Here is a 22,756-nt window from a genome sequence, read left to right on the forward strand (position 1 = left end):
GTTGCAGCGACCAACCGAAGCGCGGCATTTTCCGCGGGAGATCCGAATTTCGCGGCACGCAGTTTCGCGCTAAAAAAAAAAAAAAAAAAAAGCAGAAAAAAAAAAGCAGAGAAAAGCTCAAGGACTCGAGAGCGAGGCGAGAGGGAGTCGGTGCAATCGGTCCCCCTCCCCCGTCCGAGCGCAACGCGTTTCTGCTGAGCCCGTGGGCATCCCAGAGACCACTCCCGAACGGGGCCAGACCCCAGGTGCCGAAGCCTTAGGGGGCGCGGGGCCCTTGCTGGTCGCAGCAGCCCTCGCGGCGGGGCATCCCCTGGCCGTGCCGCCGCCGCCGCCGCCGCCGCCGCCGCCGGCGCGGGGCGATCTCCAAGCGGCGATCTCCAAGCACTGCCCGGCTCGGCGGCGGGCCAGGAGGGGAGGGTCCGGCCTTGCCCGGCCTCCGCGCCATGCCGCGGGCCGTGTGAGCCGCCGCGGGCTCCGAAGCCCGCAGGTGCCGGCGGGCGCGCCAGGCCCGGCTGGGGAGGGGGCGCTGCGCTCGCCATGCTGCGAGGGCCGCGGGCCCTGGCTCCGGCCGCGGGGCCACCCCCCAAGGGGCTGCACGCGATGAGCCCCACGGAGCTGTGGCCGCCCGGCCTCAGCAGCCCTCAGCTCTGCCCGGCCACCACCACCTACTACACCCAGCTGTACCCGCAGACTGTGCCTCCTGCTGCGGCGCCGGGCACCTGCCTCGACGCCACCCCCCACGGACCGGAGGGCCAAGCTGTGCGATGCGTGCCTGCTGGCCGGCTGCCGGTAATGCTGGGGACCACCCCGCCCCCGCCCCCGCACCGCTTTCCTCTCTGCTTTTACGGGGGTGGGACGGGCGGGAGGGACGCCTGGGAGCTGTCTGAGTGAGGCAGGTCGAGTCTGGGGAGGGAGAAGGGGAGCTTTCAGCTTCCAGAACAACCCATTGCCCCAATATCTAAGTAGAAGAGCCTTTCATTTTCAGACTTGGGATGAAATAACCTCATCCATTGGGGTGGAATGGAATGAGCACTGGATCAGGAGTGTGGAGACCCAACGCCCTACGCCCAGTGCACCCTGTGACCTTGGGGAAGTCTACGGAGTCAATTTGCTGTCATTCATTCATTCTTTCATTCATTGTTTGGCCCAGAAACCAGTACTGGGCACCTGCTATTGTCCAAGCACAGAACTGAGCCTGGGGATACCATGGGGGCTTTAAAATAGGGGGAGGTCTCTCAGGTCCAGTTTGGCTGAGACGCCTCATTTTCCATCCGGCCAACTCTTTCCCAATTATCTGCCCTAGGTCCTCCCCCAGGCCGTCTTCTGTCCCAGACAGCCAGTAGCAGGTGCAAGGTGGGGGCAGCCCTCTGAGGTTCCTGTTCATATTGACTGTTCTTTTCTCAAAGCGGCAGGACCGTTGCCAGGGAGGGCCCAAAGTGTGGTGGCACCAGGCACAGGGTGTGTTTTTTGGGAGTGGAATTCCTGGAGCCCGTGAGAATCGAAACAACCATAGGGTGGGGTGGAGTTGGAAGAGCCCTGGGAGGTGGGGGTGATAGTTAGAGAGCCTGATTTCTGGTCCTGATTGCCGCTAATTCACTGTGTGTCCTTGGACAAGTCTTGGCCCTGGTCTGGGCGTCAGTTTCCTTGTCTTGAAAATGTGTGCGTGCACGGAGTAGCTGTGGGACTAACTCATCTCAAGTCTCTTCCAGGTCCTGGGTTTTGGAAGCAGGATCCAGGAAGGGGAGATGGGGATGTTGTAGGTTGGCTTTGTTGTGAGTGGTGAGTTAAGTTCAAGTACAGGGAGAAGACCACCCCCTCTGCCCTAGAGGCACTGATCTGACCTGTGTCAATCAGCAGGCTTGGCCTCCAGCCACCGCTGGCTGCAGGCAGAGAGCCCCACTCCCTGCTACTGGAATCCTGCTTTGCCAATGCTCAAGGCTTTAAACTTTCAGAACCCCTTCCTGTACATTATTTCCAACTAGGAGGAAGGCGGCAGGAGTGCTATTCCTATTTTACAAGTCAAGCAGCCAAGGATAACCGGGAGTTTTTACTTATCTTTAGTTCAGCATTTTACAGTCTAAAATAGTTTTCTACCCTATGAAGTGGATGATTTTAGTAGCTCCATGTTGCAGGGGGAAACTGAGGCTCAGAGAGGGGATGTGACCTGTCTAAGATCATATAGGGAAATATATGACCCACAGGGCAGGTTATCATTATTAGTCTCTTCTCTGCAGCCTTGACTTTCCCCAGTACCACCTGATTTAGGAGCTGGGTGCCCCCAGGGAGGGTGCTCAGTGGTGGGCCCAGTCTCTCCTCTGGCCAGCTGCTTTCAGGAGACCCGGCAGAGTTTCAGTAACAGCTGTGGTTTTGAACTGCTTCCCTCCCAGAGGAGCTGAGTGCATCTGTCTGTACCTCCCTCCCGGAGGGGCTCAGTGATCACAGCAAGAATGGCTCTTTTACTGAATGCCTCTCGTGTGCCAGGCACTGCTTGGCACTCTTCACATTCCTTATCTTGGTCAAGATGCCAAGATGCCCGGGATGAGGTATCTTACAGATGAGGAACCTGAGCAGAGACATGAAGTCATTTGTCCAAGTCCTACGCCAAGACGCGAGAGCATCTCTTTGCATCAGACCACCCTACAGGCCTCTGGGGCCCAGAGCCCCCTTTCCTGTCAGTCCCTGGCTTCCCTGTGCCCCAAAACCCGGTGGGCAGGCCTTGGCCCCCTGCTTACTCATTTTAACAGGGTGTGACCTGGAGCAGCTCCAAACCCAACCCTGGGTGTGGCCACTTGTTTTGTGCCCAGGCTGCAAAGTGCAGGGTGAGCAGGATTTGTTGGGGAACTGCTGTTTAAAGGGACCTTAGGCACTGCCCAGGGACGGTGACCAAGATCAACGGCAGAATGAAGGCGGGAACCCAGGTCTCCTCACTCCCTGACTAGAGCTCTTTCCGGCACCTCTGGAGGAGGCGTGGGATGTTCCTGCCCCAGCCGGGCACATGGCCTCACTCTGTGTCATTCCTGCAGGAACCTGTGAAGAGGGTGGGATTCTGCAGAGTTCTCCTTTTCTTTTCATTTGTCTGTCTTTTCCAAATTTCCTCTGAGAACCAGGGAAGAAAATGAACATTTTAATGAACAACTGTACAAGGCGGGTCAGATGAGGAAATGTAGGCTTAGGGAGGCAAGGCAGAGAGTCCCTCCCAGGCCACCACGAGGCAGAGCGGGGATCTGGAAGCAAGGCTCTCAACTCCTTCCACTGGCTCCTACCCCCACCGTCTAACTTAGGGCTTAGGAGAGACCTGGCTCCACTCCCTGTGTGATTTCCGGCAAGTCACTTCCCCTCTGAGCCCCGGTTACCTCACCTGGCTGCCTGCAAGGGGGTGGTGTCTGGGGCCTCTGGCCCTCTCACTTCTAGGGCTGCCTGAGGAAGGAGCTCCGTTCTTCTCTCTCGGGGTTGGCACGGTGGGCTCGAATCTTAACCAGGCCTTTAAGAAACAGCCAAAGGGTCTGCCTAAGAGGGCCAGGTTGGAGCCGAGCTGGCCTTTGCCCTCAGCACATCCCTGACGCTTTTCAGCTCAGCCCTGAACCTCCCCCTCGGTGGTGGCCCTGGTGCATTAGTGATCGCAGCTCCCCCGCGTGAGCAAGCGCTTTGCTGCCCCCTCACTGAATCCTCCAGGAGGGAGGAGCAGAGCACCCCCCTTTTACAGGTGCAGCTCAAGAGGTCAGCGGACTTGCCCAGCTCACCCAGCCTGGATGGGAACCCAGGCAGCTCTGACTCCAAGGCCTGTGCTCAGCCTCTCCTTGGTCCTTGTCCTCCTGGGCTTGTCCTCTGCCACTTCCGTTCTGCAGGCTCAGGCCCATCCATGATGAGCTGACTTTTCTCTGGGCAGTGCTCAGAGGTGTCAGAGAGATGTCCTCAGCTGGGGGACAGTTTGCTGCTTAGGGACCCTGACAGTGCAGGATTAGGGTGAAGGAGAGGAAGAAAAGGGAGGGGGCCAGTGTGTGTGTCTGTGTGAAGTAAAGTGATGGGGGCCGGTGGACATAACCAGGCCTCGGCTCAAATTTCAGCAAGTTCTGGGGCAACGTGTATGGGATGGAGCTGAACAGCCCAATACCTGGTTTTGGAGTCAGACAGATCTGGGTTCAAACTCTGGCTCTGCTCTTTGTCTGTGTGGCCTTGGGCACGTGGCTTAACCTCTATGAGTCTCCATTTCTCGTCCACTGAGAGAGAGTGCAGTACTGAGTTAGGACTGATGAGCACGTGATAGGCCCTGCACAGGTACTCCGTTCAAGGCCCTCCCCGCCTCCCTGCTCTGCAGGTAGTGAGGTTCTTCCTGGTGTGTTCTGTGAACTCAGTAGGGGCTGGCTTCCTTCAGGTGAATGTGAGTGGGGCCGGGGAGACTCTGGGCTGCCACCTCTGCCTCAGGTAGAACTCAGCCTGACTTCCCTTCCTCTCCTTGTCCTGGGCTCACCAGGTCTCAGTTGCTTCAGCTGTAAAATTGGGATTCGTGGCGTTGGGAAGATTCAGTGAGGTGATGAACATTGGGGCTTGGTCTAGGGCAGGTGGAAGGTCTCAGTGAATGATTAGGACTTTTCCTCTAAACAAGATGGGACTAGAGCAGGTCACTTTCCCTAGAATCTAGCATCTCACAGGCTGGGAGGTTAGAAAAGGAATATTTTCCAGAAGGACTTAAAGAGGAATGAGCAGGGAGATGTGGTGTTTGGATCATGTCCAGGTCTGGGTGGAGATGGAGGGGAGGATCCTCTTATCCAGGCTCCTCCAACCAAGGAGCAGGGCTCCTCAAATCAGTCCAGAAAGACTTCCTGAAGGAGGCATGAGAAGGGGGAAGGGAGCTGACAGCAGGAAGAGCCATCACTACCTCCCACACGTGTCAGCCCACCTGTGCTCAGCAGCGGTTAGAAGTCTCAGCCCTGCTGAGCATGACCTCACCATCAAAAGTTAAAATAGACCTCTCTGTCCCAACTAAGGTAGGGGTGTCTGGGTGACTGGGGGAAGGGAAGAAGGAAATGAGCTCAGTGACCCCCAGAATAGTTTGTCTAGGAAAAGGCCGAGTTTGGATTTTAGGGAAGGGACTCTGCATTTCCTGAATACCTACTGAATGCTGAGCCACGGGTTGAGTGCTTTACAAACGTTATCTCCTTGAATCCTTACAACAGCCCCTGGCGGTGGGTATTTTCCACCCCATTTTACAGAGGACGAAACTGAGGCTCCTAGATGTGGAGCATTTCCTCAAGTCACACAGCGAGCCCGTGAAGGAGCAGGGAGATTCACGCCTGGGTCTCTGACCTGTGCCCTAGTGCCCCAGCCCTGCCTCTGCCCAGCCCTAACAAGGAGAGAGGCCCCTTCCGGGCCAGCCCAGCTTCTGGGCGTAATTGAGGCCGGGTGGCAGTGGGGTGGAGAGGAGCAGATGGGTCTGTGGTTTGATTTCCCCAGCAGGTGTTTCCCAAGCTTGGCGGGAACAGGGAGGGGGGAGCAGGGGGACCTCAGCTGCTTGTCCTTAAGACACAGGGGAAGGATTCATTGTCTGCCCCTCTCAGCAAAGAAAGAATGGCAAATAGAGTCTATTCAGGAGGCCCTGGGGCCCTTGAGCTGGAGCCCAAACGGCGGGGTGGGGGATGTTTGCACTGCTTCCCGATGTGGACACCTCCCTGGGGTGTGGCACTGAGCCAGGAAGTCCCCTGGGCCTGGGCGGATGCCCAGCCCCACCCTGATAAGGGCCAGCTGTGAGCCTGTGATGGGCACCCAGTCTGGCTGAGCCAGCTGCTTCTGCAGTGGAGGTGCGGACGCTCTCCCCAGCCTGATGTGCTTCAGGCCCTCCCCTCTCCTTCCTCACTGTATCAGCCTGGGGGAGGGGGTAGAGAGGCGGGTGTCGGGTCCAGTTATTAAGGAAGCCTGTATTAAAACCCAGACTGGCTTTGGTAGTCTCAAGTGCCTGGGCCTCGGAAGATGGGAGTGTTGTGTGCCCCTCAGAAATAGAACTTCCTTCCCCTGAAAGCTCATTTTTCAGGTCACTGATATTTCCTTACCAGGTACAGTGACTTTTTTCACCCAGGACTGGTGGCAAATTGAGGCAGGTGGTGGCTGCTGGTGGCCTCAGTGCTTTGGCCCCAAGTCGGGGAGAAGCTAAAGGATGAATGATTCTCAAACTCTGCCTCTCTCCCCTCTCTCTCCCCAAGGCCAAAAGGAAGCTGGACCTGGAGGGGATCGGGAAGCCTGTGGTCCCTGAATTCCGGACTCCCAAGCGGAAATGCATTAGAGTGGATGGCCTCCCCAGCCCCAAAAGTAAGCCACGCCAATGGGTTATCTAAGGGCAGGCTCAGGAGACTGGAGGTGGGGTGGGGAGGGGCAGAGGGCAGCAGCCCTGCCCAGATCACCAGGGCTAATATCTGTAGCACACTTTCTGGTTTACACAGCAGTTTCCTGTGCCTTCTCACTGGATCCTGCCAGGCAGGTGGATTATCCCCCTTTTACTGATGAGGCAACTGGAGACTCAGAGTTTCGGTGACTTACCCAAGGTCACACTGCTAGTCGGTGGAGTCAGGACCAGAGCCCAGTTTCTGCCTCTTGATATTTTCGGTCAATATTCTGGTTTGGGAGGGAGTTTAAGCAACTGCGTTAGGGAGGAATTCTAATTCAGGGGGACAGAGACCTAATAAAGAAGGTATGTTATTGGGTGGCAAGCTTGAGGGTCTGGTCAGGACTCTGTTCTCACCTGACTGGTCACTCCTCTTCTGTGAATCTTAGCTGTCTCATCTGCAAAGCAAGGCGCAGCTAGATCGGGAATAGCAAGAAAGTTTCCTCTCCAACTGATTAGTAGAGGCTGCCCAGAGCTCTTTATTGAAGGACCCCAAGTGCACTAATCAGTTAGTAATGTCTGCCATGAATGCAAAAATTGACAACACTGTCTGTGTGCCAAATACTTGCTGTCTATCTATTAAGGGATTCTAAAGTCCCCTTCTAGAGGAATCTGAGACTCTCTAAAATTCAGTTTCCACAACTAGTTTAGCCATTAACTTGCTATATGACTTGCAAGTCACTAGATTGCAAAAGTCTTCTTGTGGTTTAAGATGCTGCAGCTGAGATGTGGTCTTGTGACATCGACCTCATTAAGAAAGGGACCTTTTTCATGAACCTGCCACATGTGACATAATAGGACTGATTCCTCTCAGATAATCATTGCATGACACAGAAAGAAAGAGCAAGTCTGTATGTCAGTGCTGTATGTCAATTATATCTCAATAAAACTGGAAGGGAAGAAAAAAACATGTCTATAAACATGTTCTTGTCATTCCCTCCCTACCCTAATTCCAAATTCCTCACATAACTGGCAGGATAGGGTAATGGTTAGGAAGGGAGACTCTGGAGCCAGACTGCCTGGATTTAAGTCCCAGCTTTGCCACTTTATAGCTGAGTGAGTTGAGCAAGTTACTTAATCTGTCTGTGCCTCAGTATTCTCACCTGTAAAATGGGGATGGTTACACACCAAACTTATAGGGTGCTGTAAGGATTAAATTTGTTGTATATGGAAAGTGCTTAGAACAGTGAGCTACACACAGTAAGCATTTGCTGTTGTTAGTGGTGGTGGCGGTATGGCTGCCCCGAGCTTTGGTGGAAAGGTGCGAACCAAGAGTTAAAATATTTGGTTTCCAGCCTCGACGCTGCCCCCGATTGTGAAACCTTAAGCAAGTCACTTTGCCTCTCTAGTTATCAGATTCCCTGTTTGAACAATGGTGGTGAATGACCCCCTCCCTCCCAGTGCTCTGTAAACTGGAAAGTGGGTGCTTACATGGAGGGTGTAAACTGGAAAGTGGGTCCAGGTCAATGGAGGAAGTCCCCCAGGGGGCCCTCTCTGAGCAATGGCTGAGCGCCTTTCCTCGTCAGCCCCCAAGTCGCCTGGGGAGAAGACTCGCTATGACACGTCGCTGGGGCTGCTCACCAAGAAATTCATTTACCTCCTGAGCGAGTCTGAGGATGGGGTCCTGGACCTTAACTGGGCTGCTGAGGTGCTGGACGTGCAGAAGCGGCGCATCTACGACATAACCAATGTGCTGGAGGGCATCCAGCTCATCCGCAAGAAGGCCAAGAACAACATCCAGTGGGTGTGAGTGCCTGGGCTGGGGCCGATGGCACCAGTGAGTGCGCGTGCTGTGGGTGGAGCCAGGGGCAATATCCTGAGGTTGTGAATGTAGGGGGCGGGCCTGAGAGCAACATCCAATGGGCACAAGTGCTGGCGGGGGAAATGAAGGGCAACATCCAATAAGCTTACACGCTGCGGGTGGAGCCAATGTATTTACGAGGGGGAAGGAAGAGCAGGTGTATATGCTGAAGTAGTATTAGGAGAGCATGGCAGGGCCAAAGAATGATTTATAGGACGTGTAAAGGCTAAGAGGACCCCAGATCCTCTTCAGTCAGGGGTCCCAATATTGCCCTCTTCTAACTTAGGGAAGTCCTCTGGGATCTGCGCAGTAGTAACCTAGACTCCTTCCAGCTGAGATATAAGTACTACAGACTCCGTTCCTCACTTCTATAAGGTCTTAAAGAACAGACCTGCAACCCCTGGCGTGAACTCTAAGAGAACGGAGGCAGAGAAGTCAGGAGTGAGGTCACTCCAGCTCCCTGCCATTTGGGGGAGCCTGGGGCATAGGGTGGGTAGAGTTGAAAGCCCCCCAAAAGTGGTGTCAGGCCCTGACTTGTTTCTTTTCCCTAGCCCAACCCCCAAACATCAAGTTCCAATCCCTGGCAGCTCCCTGGGAGCTAGGCAGGACCACTGATTTGTACAAGCCAGGAGGCACCATCATAGACCATGTGAATGGCCTCTTCCTGGAGTTTTGCCCACATCGTCTGTGCAGCTTTGCACAGCAGCCCTGGGGTTGGGGTCCCTGGATGTAGACTGAGACTGACACTGGGGGACTGCTCTGTCCCCAGAGGCAGAGGACTGTTTGAAGACCCCACCCGGCCTGGGAAGCAGCAGCAGCTGGGGCAGGAGCTGAAGGAGCTAATGAGCATGGAGCAGGCCTTGGACCAGCTCATCCAGAGCTGCTCTCTGCACTTCAAGCACCTGACGGAGGACAAGGCCAACAAGAGATATCCTCTTTGGTTGGGAGGAAGGGGTCCGGGAGCAGGGGGCCTGTTGCATGCTCATAACTACCCAGAGTTGATGCAGTACCTCCCTGCAGGGACTGATCCACCCTAGGGGTCTCGCATATCTGTTTCTTCCTTCCTCAGTGGCTTTTCCTCTTGGGTCTCTTGAAGTTACTTTCTCATTATAAAAATAAGACAAGTACATTTCTGTAAATCTGGAAAATGGAGAAAAGAAAAAAGAGCTGCCACCCGAACACAGCCATCATTCCTTAGCTACACACAGGGTGTGTGTTATTTAAACACTGTGTGTACCTGCTGTATACAACGTTTTATATTCTGCTTTTCTCCACTTAGTGTACTACCATAGGTGGTTTTTATGTTGTTACATGTCCTTCCTAACTATTTGGTTGGTCCACATGAAATTGCTGATATTGCAGTTTTGTATGGTTTAACATCATATATATTTTTGTTTGTTTGTTTGTTTTTGTTTTGCCACACTGCACGGCTTGCAGGATCTTACTTCCCCGACCAGGGATCGAACCCGTGCCTCCTGCGGTGGAAGTGCAGAGTCCTAACCACTGGACCGCCAGGGAATATTTAAATGGTTTGAGAATGTCCTACTCAGACCACTATGGTTTGTTGATAAGGCCTAGAATGGGCATTTAGATCAATGCTAGATTTCTGTTTTATAAAGCGACATTGTGATGAATATCTTTATTTATTTTTATTTTTTTAATTTTTGGCTGCGCTGGGTCTTTGTTGCTGTGCCCTGGCTTCTCATTGCAGTGGCTTCTCTTGTTGCGGAGCACGGGCTCTAAGCACGCGGGCTTCAGTAGTTGCAGCACATGGGCTCAGTAGTTGAGGCACGTGGGCCCTAGAGTGTGCGGGCTCAGTAGTTGCGGCACTCGGGCTCTAGGGTGTGCGGGCTCCAGTAGTTGTGGCACACGGGCTTAGTTGCTCTGCAGCATGTGGGATCTTCCCAGACCAGGGCTCGAACCCGTGTCCCCTGCATTGGCAGAAGGATTCTTAACCACTGTGCCAACAGGGAAGTCCCAAATATCTTTATAGATAGAAACTTTTCTCAAGTTTTTTACTTATTTCCCTAGGTTAGATTCCTAGGATTCAAACAATGAGGTCAAAGAGCATAGACTTTGCAAAGGCTTTACATATACTTTTTGCAAATGGTTGGACCATCTAATTGGTATTTGGATCTGACCTTGTATTTCTGGAAGGATAGTAGGCATTGTGAGAAATATAAAGAAATAAGACATGTCTTCCTGCCCTCTCAGAGCTAAAAATCTAGCTTGGTAGATGAAACCTTTATGTAAAAAGCTGATATAAGGCAGCATTTTTTTTAATGATTCATACCCCCATTTCTAAAGGGGTCCAAGGTAGTTTATGAGATTAAAAGAACAGGTTACAGTTTTGGGGTGTTCGGAGTCTTTGAGAGGTGGGTTAGATCCCATCCGGGTAGGCCGGGAGTTTTAATTTTGACCAGACAGTCACTTCTCTTGACTCTCCTGCCCCTACGCTGGCCTACGTGACTTACCAGGACATCCGTGCTGTGGGCAGCTTTAAGGAGCAGACGGTGATCGCTGTTAAGGCCCCTCCGCAGACGAGACTGGAAGTGCCTGACAGGAGCGAGGTGAGAGGGGAAGCATTTAGTGGAGAGCAGGGTTAGGAACATTCCAGACAGCTCTGCAGTTTCCGTTCCTGGCACTGCCTAGTCCGAAGCTTCCCTGGTCCATGCTGGTGGCCATGGCAAGACTGATGGTCTCCAAGCTGGGGCAGAAGTGGCGGAAGCTGGAAAGGGCATCAGGCATTAGGTACCAGCCGGAGAAAATCTCTGTTCCTGGTTCCTCTCCGCATCCCACCAGCCCCTGCGTTCCCATGCGCAAGCACACGTGCACTCACGCACAGCAATGTCAGTACTCACAGTAATCCTTCCATGTTAACCTAGTTTAAAGACCAAAATTCTTACACTCTCTATGAGGCCGTCTGTGCTCTGACCTTACCCACCTCCTCTCTCATGCTGACCCCCTTCTGTCTCTACTTCAGCCACACTGAACTGCCTGCCGTTTCCCCACCACACTAAGCTTGACCTCAGTACAAGACCTTCTCACACGCTATTCCCTCCAGCCGAAGTGCTCTTCCCTCTCTCTGCCTGGTTTACGGCTATTCATCCTACAGGTCGCAACTTGAACATCACCTCCTCAAGAAGCCTTCCCTGATTACCTCCAGACTTCATAACCACGTGTTCTTTTCCATCGCACTTAACCTCCATTTGCCGGGATATATTGGTGATTACGTAATTATGTTCTGCTTCATCTGTTACAGTGTAACCTCCACAAAGCCGTGTTCCACCCATGTGGTACCCCCAGCCCAGAGTCTGATAAGGGCTCCAGAAATAATCTGTTTAGTGGAAAAGCATTAAGCTATATAAGGCCCGTAGGGGCAGGCAAAGGGACTGCCTGGGCGCAGGCGTGGACACCTGAATGCGATCGGCAGCGGCATGTGCGTTGCCGGTTGTGGCTTAAGCTGCGGGTACGAGGTGGGCAGGAGGCAAGGGCAGGAAAGCCAAGTGTCAGTCTCTTGGTTACAAATAACAGAAAGCCAAGTCCGACTGGCTTAAGTGAGGGGGGCCCGGGGGGAACCAAGTGACAGGTCCAGGGGGAGATTTGGGGATTGCAGGCAAGGCTGGATGCAGAGGCTCAAACCGTGTCGTAAAGGTGGCCTCACACTCCATCTCACTCTGCCATTTTCTGGCCAACTCCATTCCCAGGTGGGCTCTCCCCTTACCGTGGCAAAGATAGCTTTTATGATACCAGCTCAGGCCTGAGAGTGGGGGAGGAGTGATTGCCCAAAGGAAAATCAAGGCACTCTCCCTAAAAGAAGGGGGTCTTGGGGCCAGACAGATGTCTACCACAGACCACATGGGGCAGGCCCAGCACCCAGCTCAGGAGCTGAGCGTGCTCATGTGGACGGTGGGAGCCTCATGTGTCCGTCCATACCCACTGAGCCATGAGTAAGTCCAGCTGCCCAGAGCCATGACCTGGCTTCTCTTCCTTCTCCAGGAGAACCTGCAGATATATCTGAAGAGCACGCAGGGGCCCATCGAAGTCTACCTTTGCCCAGAAGAGGTGCAGGAGCCCAACAGTCCTGCCAAGGAGCCCCTCCCCTCCACCTCCGCCCTCAGTCCCAGCCCTGACCCCACCCAGCCCAGCAGCAGCATCAACCCTGGAATCACGGAATCCACGGCATCCTCAGGTGAGACCCTCTGTCCAGAGGGACAAGGGATGCCGAGAGGGACCAGCCTTAGAGTTTCCCTCTTCCTTGTCAGCATTTGTTGGGTACCTACCTTCTACCCAGCAGCAGGGGATACAGTCCTTCTCCCACACACGTGTGCATTGCCCTTTACACTTTATAAAGCACATGCACGTTCCTTGTCTCAGTGGGGAGACTGTTGCTGCTCTGGGCAGAGGAGCTCCTGGGTTTGAATCCCACCTCTTCCACTTACCAGCTATATGATCTTGGACAAATTACTTTACCTTTCTTTGCCTTAATTTACACATCTGTAATTTGGGCATAGTAATTAATAGTATCTACTTCATAGTTTGTGAACATTAAATGAGTTAATATAGGTAAAGCATTTAGAACGGTGCCTGGCAATAACTGTTAGCTATTATTATCATTATTACGGCCACCGCCACTAGTACTGCTGCTTCTGTAACAGCTCCTAACGGCAGAGCTCCTAACACTCAATAAGCCCATAGTAAATGGAAATTATAGATTTTCTGAGGAAGGCTCAGCACTTTCTTAGGAGATAATGACTAAGGTGTTTTAACCACGACTGTGTACCAGGTACATCCATTATCACATTACTCCTCACAGCGGTTCTTGAGGTAGGTTTTATTGTTCCCAGTTTAGAGATAGATAAACTGAAACAGAGGTGATGGGACCTGCCCAAGGCCTCCTAGCTGGGAGGCAGCAGAGCTGTGTCTTGAACCTTGGTCTCCACACTCTAGCCCAGGGCTCTCTCCACGAGGCACAGAACAGATCAAGGAAGGACGGTGGCTGGGAGGTAGGTGGTAGAGCTAAAAGCTGTCTATGCCGGGCAGGAAGTAGTATGAGGCCGTTGCCAAGGAGTAAAGAGGTGGGAGAGTCCCCGAGGTCTCCCCAGGGAGACTGGGAGTTGGACGGGAGTAGAGATGGGAGCCTATGAAGGCCCCTCCCCCAGAATGGTTTTTGCCCTTTACTGAGATCAGGTTAGATCGGCAGGATCCTTCGAGGCCATGTAGGCCAGTGTTCCGCTTTTGTTTTCTTAGCAGCAGAATTCCCCTAAATAGAGCCCTAGTGTTTTAAACAAATGCAGAGCTAGAACTGGTCTGGTGGAAGAAGCTTTTTGTGTGTGTGGTGGTGGAGGCAGGTGTCCACAGAACCCAGATTGCATTCCATTTCTTTAACTCAAGGGTTAATAAAACTATTGCCTGCAGGCCAAATCTGGCCTGTTTTTATATGACCCATGACCTAAGAATGGTTTTCACATTTTTAAAGAGTTAGGGGTTCGGCGTAGGGCAAGTGACGGTGTGACAGAGACCATACGTGTCCTGCAAAGCCTAAAATACTATCCTGCCCTTTACAGAAGTTTGTTGACCCCTGATTTAACTCAACACTTCATTTTACACATGAATAAACTGAGGCCCAGAGAGGGCAAGTGACTTTCCTAAGGTCACACAGCAAGTTAGTGGCAGAGCTCAGACAAGAGCCCAGACTCCTAGTTCTTCTCTAGCCATCTCTCCTGTGTTCCAGCCCAGTCCCAGGACCAGGGCTGTCCCTGAACCGACCATCTGTCCCTCCGGGAACCTCCCAGTGCCTATCTCCCAGTCCAGACCTGTGCCCCACCCTGTTCTCTCTCCTCCTCCCACGCTCTGCTTTCTCGCTCCACTGTCAACATGTGCACGGCTCTCCAGAGTTAGAACCTTCAGTTGTCATCTGAGACCTTGGGCAGAGGTGGAGGACCCTACCTCATAAGCAAGGACAAGGATTTTACCTCAGTTGTACAAGTCAAGAGGCTGAGGCCCGAAAAGCCTAGATAGAGGCTTACGGAACAGTAGGCGGAGGGGCCAGCCCAGAAGTCAGCTCTGTGCCCGGGCCCATGCTCTTGCTGCCCCTCTTCACCCTGGCCACGTGGTCTCTTAGTGATGTCCCTGCTGAAAGGAGCAGGAGGAAGTTTTCCAGAAGGTGTACACACACACACATGCACTCGCACGTGCTCCGTGTTCTGGCCTAAGCAGGGTCATTCTGAGATACAAGCACCAAGGGCCTGGTCCAAAGAGGAGGCCACTACAGTCTTAGGACCCAGGTTCCCATCCTAGTTCTGGCGCCACCAGGGGAATCATTCTTGTTTGGGGACCTCGTTTCCCTCATTTGTAATGGGACGAATCTGAACCTGAGTCATTGAACATCTCTCCGGGCTGTGACTTTCTGACTTAAAACTACATGTGGCTGAGGGCACAGGAGCTGAAGCTGGGACGCTCGGGGGTGAGTCTGCATCTCACCTCCTTTGATGGGGTGACTGTGGGGGAGTCACTTTAACCCCTCCGAGCCTCTGTTCCCACGTCTCCAAAAAGGGGGACACTAAATAAAACTCCCTCGTGATTATTGGGTGCGTTTCAGGTGATGATACAGCGTGAATGTGACTTTTTAAAAGCTTGTGTGAACTGGACACCTGTTATGTGTGGGTTTGGAGATATTTAAGTGAACATGAGCCATTCAGGGTGCAGTGGAGGCACAGATGTTACAAAGAGCAGTTCTCTTCTGGATGTGATAAAAAGTGAGACAGAGAAAGAGGGAGAGAGAGAGGATGGAGGGATGGATGGAGGGATGGATGGGAGGGGTCGGACCTGAGGTAAAGGCTCTCACGTGTGATAGCTCAGTTACTGCTTCCACAACTCAGGGTGGTGGGTCCTTATTTTTCCTACTGGGAAAACTGAGGTGCCGGGTCCTGTAGCTGGTGAGGGGCTGGGGACTGAGCCCCCAGCCTCTCCCTCACTCCCAAGCCAGGCCTCGTACTCTAACACACGCAGGCCTCTGCGATGTGCTAAACAAACATTTGATTTTTTTTTTTCATTCAAATACTACATTTAATTGGCTTCTTTGAGCTTCAGTTTCCTCATCTGTAAATAGACATAACAACAGTGCCTCCCCCTGGGGCTTCTGGAGTGTCCAAGGAGGTGAAACAGGCCTCTCCTTGAGATCAGAGCTGAGGGAGTAAGCCCTTGGGAAATGGGAACTATTTTTGTTTTTAAGGACAGCCTGCAGACCAGCTGTTCTTTATCTGCACTTACCATTTAAGCCTCTCAACAACGGGAGGCAGGTATGATCATCATCCCCATTTTAGGGGTGAGGAAACGGAGCCCTATGGACGTGTCGCTTGCCCACAGTTACTCAGCCAGCTCGAGGCTGATCAGGCAGTCTGGCATGCTGACGTGGTTGTATTTTCAAAGCAATGCTTGGCTGGTAAGGAACGACCCAGATGGTGAGATTCTGGGCGTCAGGGTGTATTTGGCAGGGGATTTCCGGCGCCCTGCTCCACATGCCTGTGTAGGGAATCACGTCCTTACCTCTAAATGGAAATGAGCTGGTGTACTGAAGAGTAGGCGATGGCCAGTGTGTCTGGAGAGGTGAGCGTGAGCTATGGGAGGGAGGCGGGAGAGGGACCAGGAAGGAAGGCCGGGACCAAGTCGCGCCGGGCCTGCTCAGTCCTGGTGGGAACTTGGATTTTATTCTAAGCTACTTTTTTTTTTTTTGGCCGCGCCACTTGGCATTTGGGATCTAAGTTCCCCGACTAGGGATCGAACCCGCGCCCCCTGCATCGGAAGCGCGGGGTCTTAACCACTGGACCGCCAGGGAAGTCCCTCTAAGCCATTTTTAAGTCACAGCACAGACTGCAAGGGCCAAGAGTCGAAGCAAGGTGACTGGTGAGAAGGCTTCTGCAGGGGCCTGGGTGAGAGGAAGGGGCGAGCCGCAGATCACAGCAGCGGGACTGAAGAGAGATGGGCAGCTTAGAGGGTTGATTTGGTTGTGGAGGTGACCGAACCTGCTGCTGGGTCAGTTGCGGGGAAATGGCAGGATTACAGGTGATTCTTGGGCCTTCTGGCCTAAGCAACTGAGTGGGCGGGGATTCATTAAATACAATGGGGGAAGACTCAGGTTTGGGGGAAGCCCGGGAGTTTGGTTTTGACGTGCTGAGTTCTGACCTAGCATAGCCATCAAGTAGAGATGTAGCAGGAGCCCAGAGCTGGTGCGGGGGGGGGGGGGTGTCTGTGCCAGAGGCATCCACTTGGGGGCAGTAGATCTGGAGACGGATTTCAAGCCATGGGGCCCGCTGAGATCACCTGGCGAGGAGTGCAGCCAGAGGAGAGAAGAATCGGAGGATGGAGCCCCTGGGCTTCAGGGTTTAGAAGTTGAGAAGGTGAGGAGGATCCAGGAAAGGAGACCAGGAAGAAGCAGCCAAAGAGGTAGGAAGAAAACCAGAAGAATCTAGTACCTCCGAAGCCAAGTGAAGATGTTTCAAGAAGAAGGGTGTGAACGACTGCATCAGATTCTGCTGGAATGTCACATGGGATGAGGCCAGAGAACTGACCCCTGGATTTAGCAATATGGAGGGCACTGGTTCAAACAGACCCCAGGTTGGAGTGGGTTGAAGCGTGAATAGTGGTGGGGAAGTAGGGAGTGAGCACGGGTAACTCTTAAGAAACTTCACTGTGAAAGGGAGCAGTACCATGGGCTGGTAATTGGAGAGAGTCATGAGGTCAGGGGAGAATGCTCTTTAAAGATCAGAGTTATTAGGGACTTCCCTGGCAGCCCAGTGGTTAAGACTTCCAATGCAAGGGACGTGAGTTCGATCCCTGGTCGGGGAACTGAGATTCCACATGCTGCATGGTGAGTCCAAAAAAACATAATAAAGATAAGAGTTATTAGAGGATGTCTGTGTATTGACAGGAATGATCTAGGAGAGTGAGAGGAATTGATGATGCAGGAAAAAGGCATAGTGACTTCAGGGGCCAGGACCTTGACGGTGAAAGCGGGTAGGGTGACTGCAGAAGCTGGGGGTGGGTGTGGAGACAGGAGAGGGGAGGGGAGAGAGTGTGGGTGAAGGAAGGGGGCTGCTGGAGCTGGGGCGGAAAGGGCAGGGTGTCCTGTGCTGTCAGGCGTGAGCCAGGGTAGGGGAGACCAGAGGCTGTTTTTGTTCTCGGAGGTCTGACCAGAGGCTTTCGGGCACCAGCATCAGACATAACCCTTGTCGATTTGTCTCCAGCACCAGCGCTGACGTCCCAGCAGGTCCTGCCACCACTCCCGCCGTCCCTTGTCCCCCTGGAGGCCACCGACAGCATGCTGGGGCTGCCACACCCACTCCTGCAGCAGACAGAGGACCAGTTCCTGTCCCCGACACTGCCATGCAGCTCCCCTCTGATCAGCTTCTCCCCGCCCTTGGACCAGGACGACTACCTGTGGGGCCTGGACGGCGGGGAGGGCATCAGTGACCTCTTCGACACCTATGACCTTGGGGACCTGCTGATTAACTGAACGGCCCCTGCCTGCGCCCCGGCAACCCCTCCAGTCTCTACCTCCTCACAGGCAGACTGACAGGCCCTCTGCCTGCACAGGATGTGACACGAGGTGCTGCCCTCAGGGTATGGGGGTCCCCCCTTTTCCTTTCCTACCTACCACCTGCCGGCCAGTGCTGTCGGGGGAATGTGGAGGATACGGGGAAGGAGCCTGTCAGGGGTTGGGTCCTGTCCTTCTTCATGGAAACTGGGCCTGGGAAGACCCAGCCAGTCTTCTGACCTCTGACCTCTCATGTGAAGGGCCACAGGGGAGGTGACCAGGTCCAAGGAGAGTCCCCGCAATTGCCTTTAGAGGGGCAGTTAGGACCCTCAGTTTATCAAGAAGCACTTAATGCCTTTGTATTTATTTCAGGTTGAGTATTGTTTGTTGGCCTTCCCTGAGTTTTAGCAGGGAGGTTGTTCTAGTTCCTAGGAAGACGTCTCCTCAGACAGGTCCAAGGGCAGGCCGGGGCTTGCAGGGGCCCAGGCCAACTCCCTGACTCCCCCCAGCAGTGGGGGACCGGGCCTCAGGGGCCGTCCAGTCTGCTGGAATGCCAGTTGCACTTCAGCCTCCTAATTCTCTCGAGCGGGGGCTGCGGGATTCCTGGTCTCCTCTGTCCCAGAGCTGGTTCCAGGGAGTCAGCCCAGAAGAGCTCCCGGGGAAACTGGGGCACGAACATGGAAGCAGCTGTCCGCTGCTGTGGGCACCTTTCCTCCATAGTTGCCTCTTGCTGGGACAGGGGCTGTTTTACACTGAGGACCTGGGCGGTAGAGACAGGCCCGCTAAAGACAAGGGTGAGCAGAAAATAAGAAACTGCCAGGAAGCACCTCTGCTGGGAGCTGCTGGTATCGTCCTCCCCTGCCCTGGAAGGATTGTTTTTTGCCGCATCTGTTGAAGGGGGTGATTCTTTAAGGACCTCCCCTTCCCCCCAGCTCTCATACAGACCCCCAGGGACAGAAGTGACCACGGCTTGGTGGCGTCACAGGATGCTGAAGGGGTGACAGGGAAGAGGCTTCGTGGCAGACCAGACGGCAGCTAATGGGGAGACGGGCTCATGTTACCTCTTCCGGCTTAGGGTCCTAAGAAGGTCTTTTGGCCTCACCCCATCCCCCAGAGACTTGACCATCCCACATTGTCCCCGTAGCCCAGCTGGGTATGGGGCAGTCAGCTCTCCTCCCCCGCCCAGCTTGGGGTGGGTGGGGGGCTCTGGGCTGAACCAAGGCTGTACCTTCCTGAGAGAGGCAGCCAGGGGTGGTGGTCTGAGAGACCCACCACCCACCCTCAGGGAGCTAGGTTTCCTCAGGGGCTCAGCTGGGCAAAACTTTTATTTTTTTAAGTTTGTAGCATTAAGTTGGTCTCAAATATGAAGTTGGCTCCATGGGATTGCTCCTGAGCTGACCTACTGGCTTCTGAAGCTTGGAAGGTGGGCTTCTTTGGGGGTGGGGTCCAATGTGAGCTAATGCCCAGCCGGGGACAGTCAGGCCTTGTCATTGGCTCAACTTCCTGGGTCCCCAAGTTAGTGGCCTCTCAGGAATGGTCACAGATACCCTGCTCTATAAACAGGGCTAGTTTTGTTATGCTTTACAGAAGTGACTTTGGTCTCTACTCTATAAACACTCACAGGGGTCTCAGCAGAAGGCAGTTTTGAAGCCCAGCATGCCTAGGGCCGAGGGACCACCTTGGCCCTTGGGTGGGGGGAAGGGGTGCTGCCCAGGATCTGGTTTGGGGCGGGTGGGGCTGGAGATGGCATGGCTGTTGTGAGATCTCTGCTGGGCTGCCATCTAGCCATGCGCCATCATATCTGAGGACAGAGCTGTCTGACTTCCATGCCTTGGGCTCTGTCTAGAGCTTTCTCCTAGAATTAAATCATAGAAAAGGGAAATGAATTTAATGGTGAAGTCCAGCCAGAATTGAAGCTCATTCCCCAAAGCCCAGCCAAAGGTCTGGACAGAGGGGCTGTCCCTCGGGCCCATGGCCTATACCCAGAGCAGCTGGCAACCCCGCCATCCTGTCCCTTCCACACCTGTCCTGGCCCAGTGGCGGGATCACCAGGCCAAGCCTCAGGCTTGGTGTAGGAAACGAGCTTGTGCCTCTTTCTTCCCGATGATAACTGAAACCTCCCAAGTTCCGTCAAGTACTTTAAGAAGCATTTTGAGTGGAATTCCCTTCAGGGCCCAGGTAAACTTTAAAACCAGGGTAGAAGAAAAGCCAGTTTCTTTCTGAGGTAAACTATTCCTGCCAGGAAATTTCCCAGCCGCTCTGGCAGCCCCCACTCCACCCCCCGTCACTCGTGTCCCCAGGGGCATCAAAGGCTCAGGGACTCCCAGGAACCCAGCAGCATTAAATTGTGCAGTAGACGGGCTTCCCTGGTGGCGCAGTGGTTGAGTCCGCCTGCCGATGCAGGGGACATGGGTTCGTGGCCCGGTCCAGGAAGATCCCACATGCCGCGGGGCGGCTAGGCCCGTGAGCCATGGCCGCTGAGCCTGCGCATCTGGAGCGTGTGCTCTGCAATGAGAGAGGCCACAACAGTGAGAGGCCCACGTACTGCAAAAAAAAAAAAAAAAAAAAAAAAAATTGTGCAGTAGAGTTGGAGATTCAGAGAGATTTCTTAAAACCAGAGTAGCATCTCTCCTCCACAGCCACGCTATGGTCTGAGCAGTGCGGCTACAGGGAAGACGAGGGGGAGGGCAGAGGGTGTTAAAACTGGCTGGAGCGTGGTTTTGACTTTATTTCCTCTTTCCAGGTGTTCAGCCTCAGTTCTGCGCCGTGTTTAGTTTTTAGTGAAAGAGTTTGGGTGCTCCTGCGTCCAAGCATTGCGTGGCTTAAAGCATGTGAAGTGAAAGACTTTTGGGGTTGTTTGCAAGCAGCTTTCTGGTTCTCATCACTGTGTCCTGAGGTCCCCACCTCATCCTAGGACCCTAGCCTACCATGGGGACCCTCGGTGAGCAGAAGCCCAGCCAGCCTGCTGGCTCCTGGGTAAGTGCTGAAGCCTTGCATATGGCACATGTGTCTAGAGGGACCCTGGTTTCTGTGCTGGGATTCCATGCAGGTCACTCACCTCTGGCCGGGTTTCTGGTTTTGCCGTGTGTCCTGCCTTGACAAGCACCGTGTAAGCCTCCACGTGTTGTGATGATTGGGCATTAAATGACAAACTTGGGCCCCTTGTCTCTGTTGTGCTTTCTGAAGGTCATTACCAAGTGTGGGTCTGGTCCTCCCAGGCCGGGGGTGGAGCCTGTTCTGACCAACTGGCTGATCTAGGCCCAGAAACAGCCTCCCTTCCCCACGTTGGCTTAGTACCATGCCTGAAACCTCACCAATAAGACCCTGAAGTTAGCAGCACCCAGATCTAAACTGGGAGCCCCTGCCCTGCGTCTGCCTCCATCACCTCTCAACTGAGCAATTTCAGTAGCTTCCTTAATATTCTCACCGCTACCCATTCTTCTCCACCCCATCCTCTGTATCAGTGGTTCTCAAAATGTGGTCCTCAAACCGGCATTCCCTGGGAACTTGTGAGACATGCATATTCTCAGGCCCCACACCAGACCTTCTGAATAAGAAACTCAGGGGGTGGGACCCAGAATCTGTGTCTTAATGAGCCCGCCAGGTGATTCTAGTGCAGGTGAAGTTTGAGAACCATGACCCCACTAATCCAGAGAGATCCTTCTAAAACACAGCTCTCATCATGTCACTCCCCTTCTTAATGGATGGCTTCTCTCTGCCCTCAGGATAAAGTGCCCTTTCACTTGGTGTGAACGTCCATTTCTAACCTTGCAACTGGCTTACCCTACCTTTCCAGCCTCATTGGCCACTCCTTCCCACCACCCATAGCCACACTGGACTTCTTTGTCAGTTCCTGAAAACAACATGTTTTCCCCCTTCTCTGCAATTCACCTGGGCGGGCTCCTGCTTACTCTTTTTTTTAATATAAATTTATTTATTTATTTATTTGGCTGAGTTGGGTCTTTGTTGCTGCACACGGGCTTTCTCTAGTTGCGGCAGCGAGCAGGGGCTGCTCTTCGTTGCGGTGCGCGGGCTTCTCATTGCAGTGGCTTCTCTTGTTGCCGAACACGGGCTCTAGGCATGCGGGCTTCAGTAGTTTTGACACGTGGGCTCAGTAGTTGTGGCTCGCGGGCTCTAGAGCACAGGCTCAGTAGTTGTGGCGCATAGGCTTAGTTGCTCCGCGGCATGTGGGATCTTCCTGGACCAGGGTTCAAACCCATCTCCCCTGCATTGGCAGGTAGATTCTTAACCACTGCGCCACCAGGGAAGCCCTCCTGCTTATTCCTCAAGGCCCAGTTCAGTTTTTTTGTAGAGTTTTTCCTTGACACTAATATGTAGCCGTTAATACTTTGTACACGGATATGGCCATTTATGGGTTATTGAATACCTACTGTGTGCTAGGAACTGGGGAGATAGAGATAAATAAGAATAGTCCCCATCCTCAGGATGCTCACAAGACACAGACACGTAAAAATATAATTACAGGGCTTCCCTGGCGGTCCAGTGGTTAAGACTCCATACTTCTACTGCAGGGGGCTCGGGTTCAGTCCCTGGTTGGAGAACTAAAGATCCTGCATGCCGTGCAGCATGGCCAAAAAAAATTACAAATGATGTGTCAGTTGCAATAATATACATTATAAGAGTTGGGAGGGGCAGTCATTAGGGAAGGCTTCCTGGAGGAGGTGATGCCCAAATTATGTCTTAACAGATAAATAAGGCTAGCCTGGAGTAACGGTAAATGAGGGATGGGAGACTTCCTTCCAAGCAGAGCAATCAATACCTTCTGTCCTGCCATCCAGCAGACAAGGTTGGCATCACAGAGCACTGCCTGCTGCCCCAACTCTGCCAATTTGTAGCTCTTGCCCTGGGGAAACCTGCTGAGCCAAAGTGGTTGACACAGACCTTAAGGGCAGTGGGATCGGGAAACTAGGTCTGGGGGTCCTGTTAGACCACAGGGGACTGATTAATGAGGAGGGTCTTGAACATGACACCAAGATGTCAGTTTACATGGAGGGCATGAAGACAATCCCATCCATGTAAGCAAAGC

General features: G+C 53.4%; 1 protein-coding gene across 3 annotated transcripts; it reads left to right on the forward strand.

Annotated features, from left to right (window-relative positions):
- The first annotated feature begins 490 nt into the window (after nt 1-490).
- E2F2 (E2F transcription factor 2) lies at nt 491-20,867 on the forward strand. Of its 3 annotated transcripts, XR_009539057.1 has the most exons (8): nt 491-789; nt 6,195-6,300; nt 7,900-8,119; nt 8,944-9,103; nt 10,631-10,744; nt 12,174-12,366; nt 17,420-17,795; nt 20,453-20,867. XR_009539057.1 is itself a non-coding variant. In XM_060141134.1 (7 exons), exons 1-7 carry the CDS (start codon nt 538-540, stop codon nt 17,686-17,688), a joined length of 1,314 nt encoding a protein of 437 aa, XP_059997117.1. In that variant the 5' UTR covers nt 491-537; the 3' UTR covers nt 17,689-20,867. The 3 variants fall into 3 exon arrangements, 2 of the variants coding, with proteins under 2 accessions (XP_059997117.1, XP_059997118.1); XM_060141134.1 differs by having other exon boundaries at nt 17,420-20,867; XM_060141135.1 differs by having other exon boundaries at nt 7,900-8,113; nt 17,420-20,867.
- Nucleotides 20,868-22,756: the final 1,889 nt, after the last annotated feature.

The sequence above is a fragment of the Lagenorhynchus albirostris genome, chromosome 2, assembly GCF_949774975.1.
Source record: "Lagenorhynchus albirostris chromosome 2, mLagAlb1.1, whole genome shotgun sequence".
NCBI classification, from domain to species: domain Eukaryota; kingdom Metazoa; phylum Chordata; class Mammalia; order Artiodactyla; family Delphinidae; genus Lagenorhynchus; species Lagenorhynchus albirostris.

Coding starts and splice junctions, on each gene's coding strand:
- E2F2 (XM_060141134.1), top strand. CDS start 538: ATGCTGCGAGGGCCGCGGGCCCTGGCTCCGGCCGCGGGGCCACCCCCC. Junction 790..6,194: donor TGCCTGCTGGCCGGCTGCCG/GTAATGCTGGGG, acceptor TCTCTCCCCAAG/GCCAAAAGGAAGCTGGACCT. Junction 9,104..10,630: donor AGGACAAGGCCAACAAGAGA/TATCCTCTTTGG, acceptor CCTGCCCCTACG/CTGGCCTACGTGACTTACCA.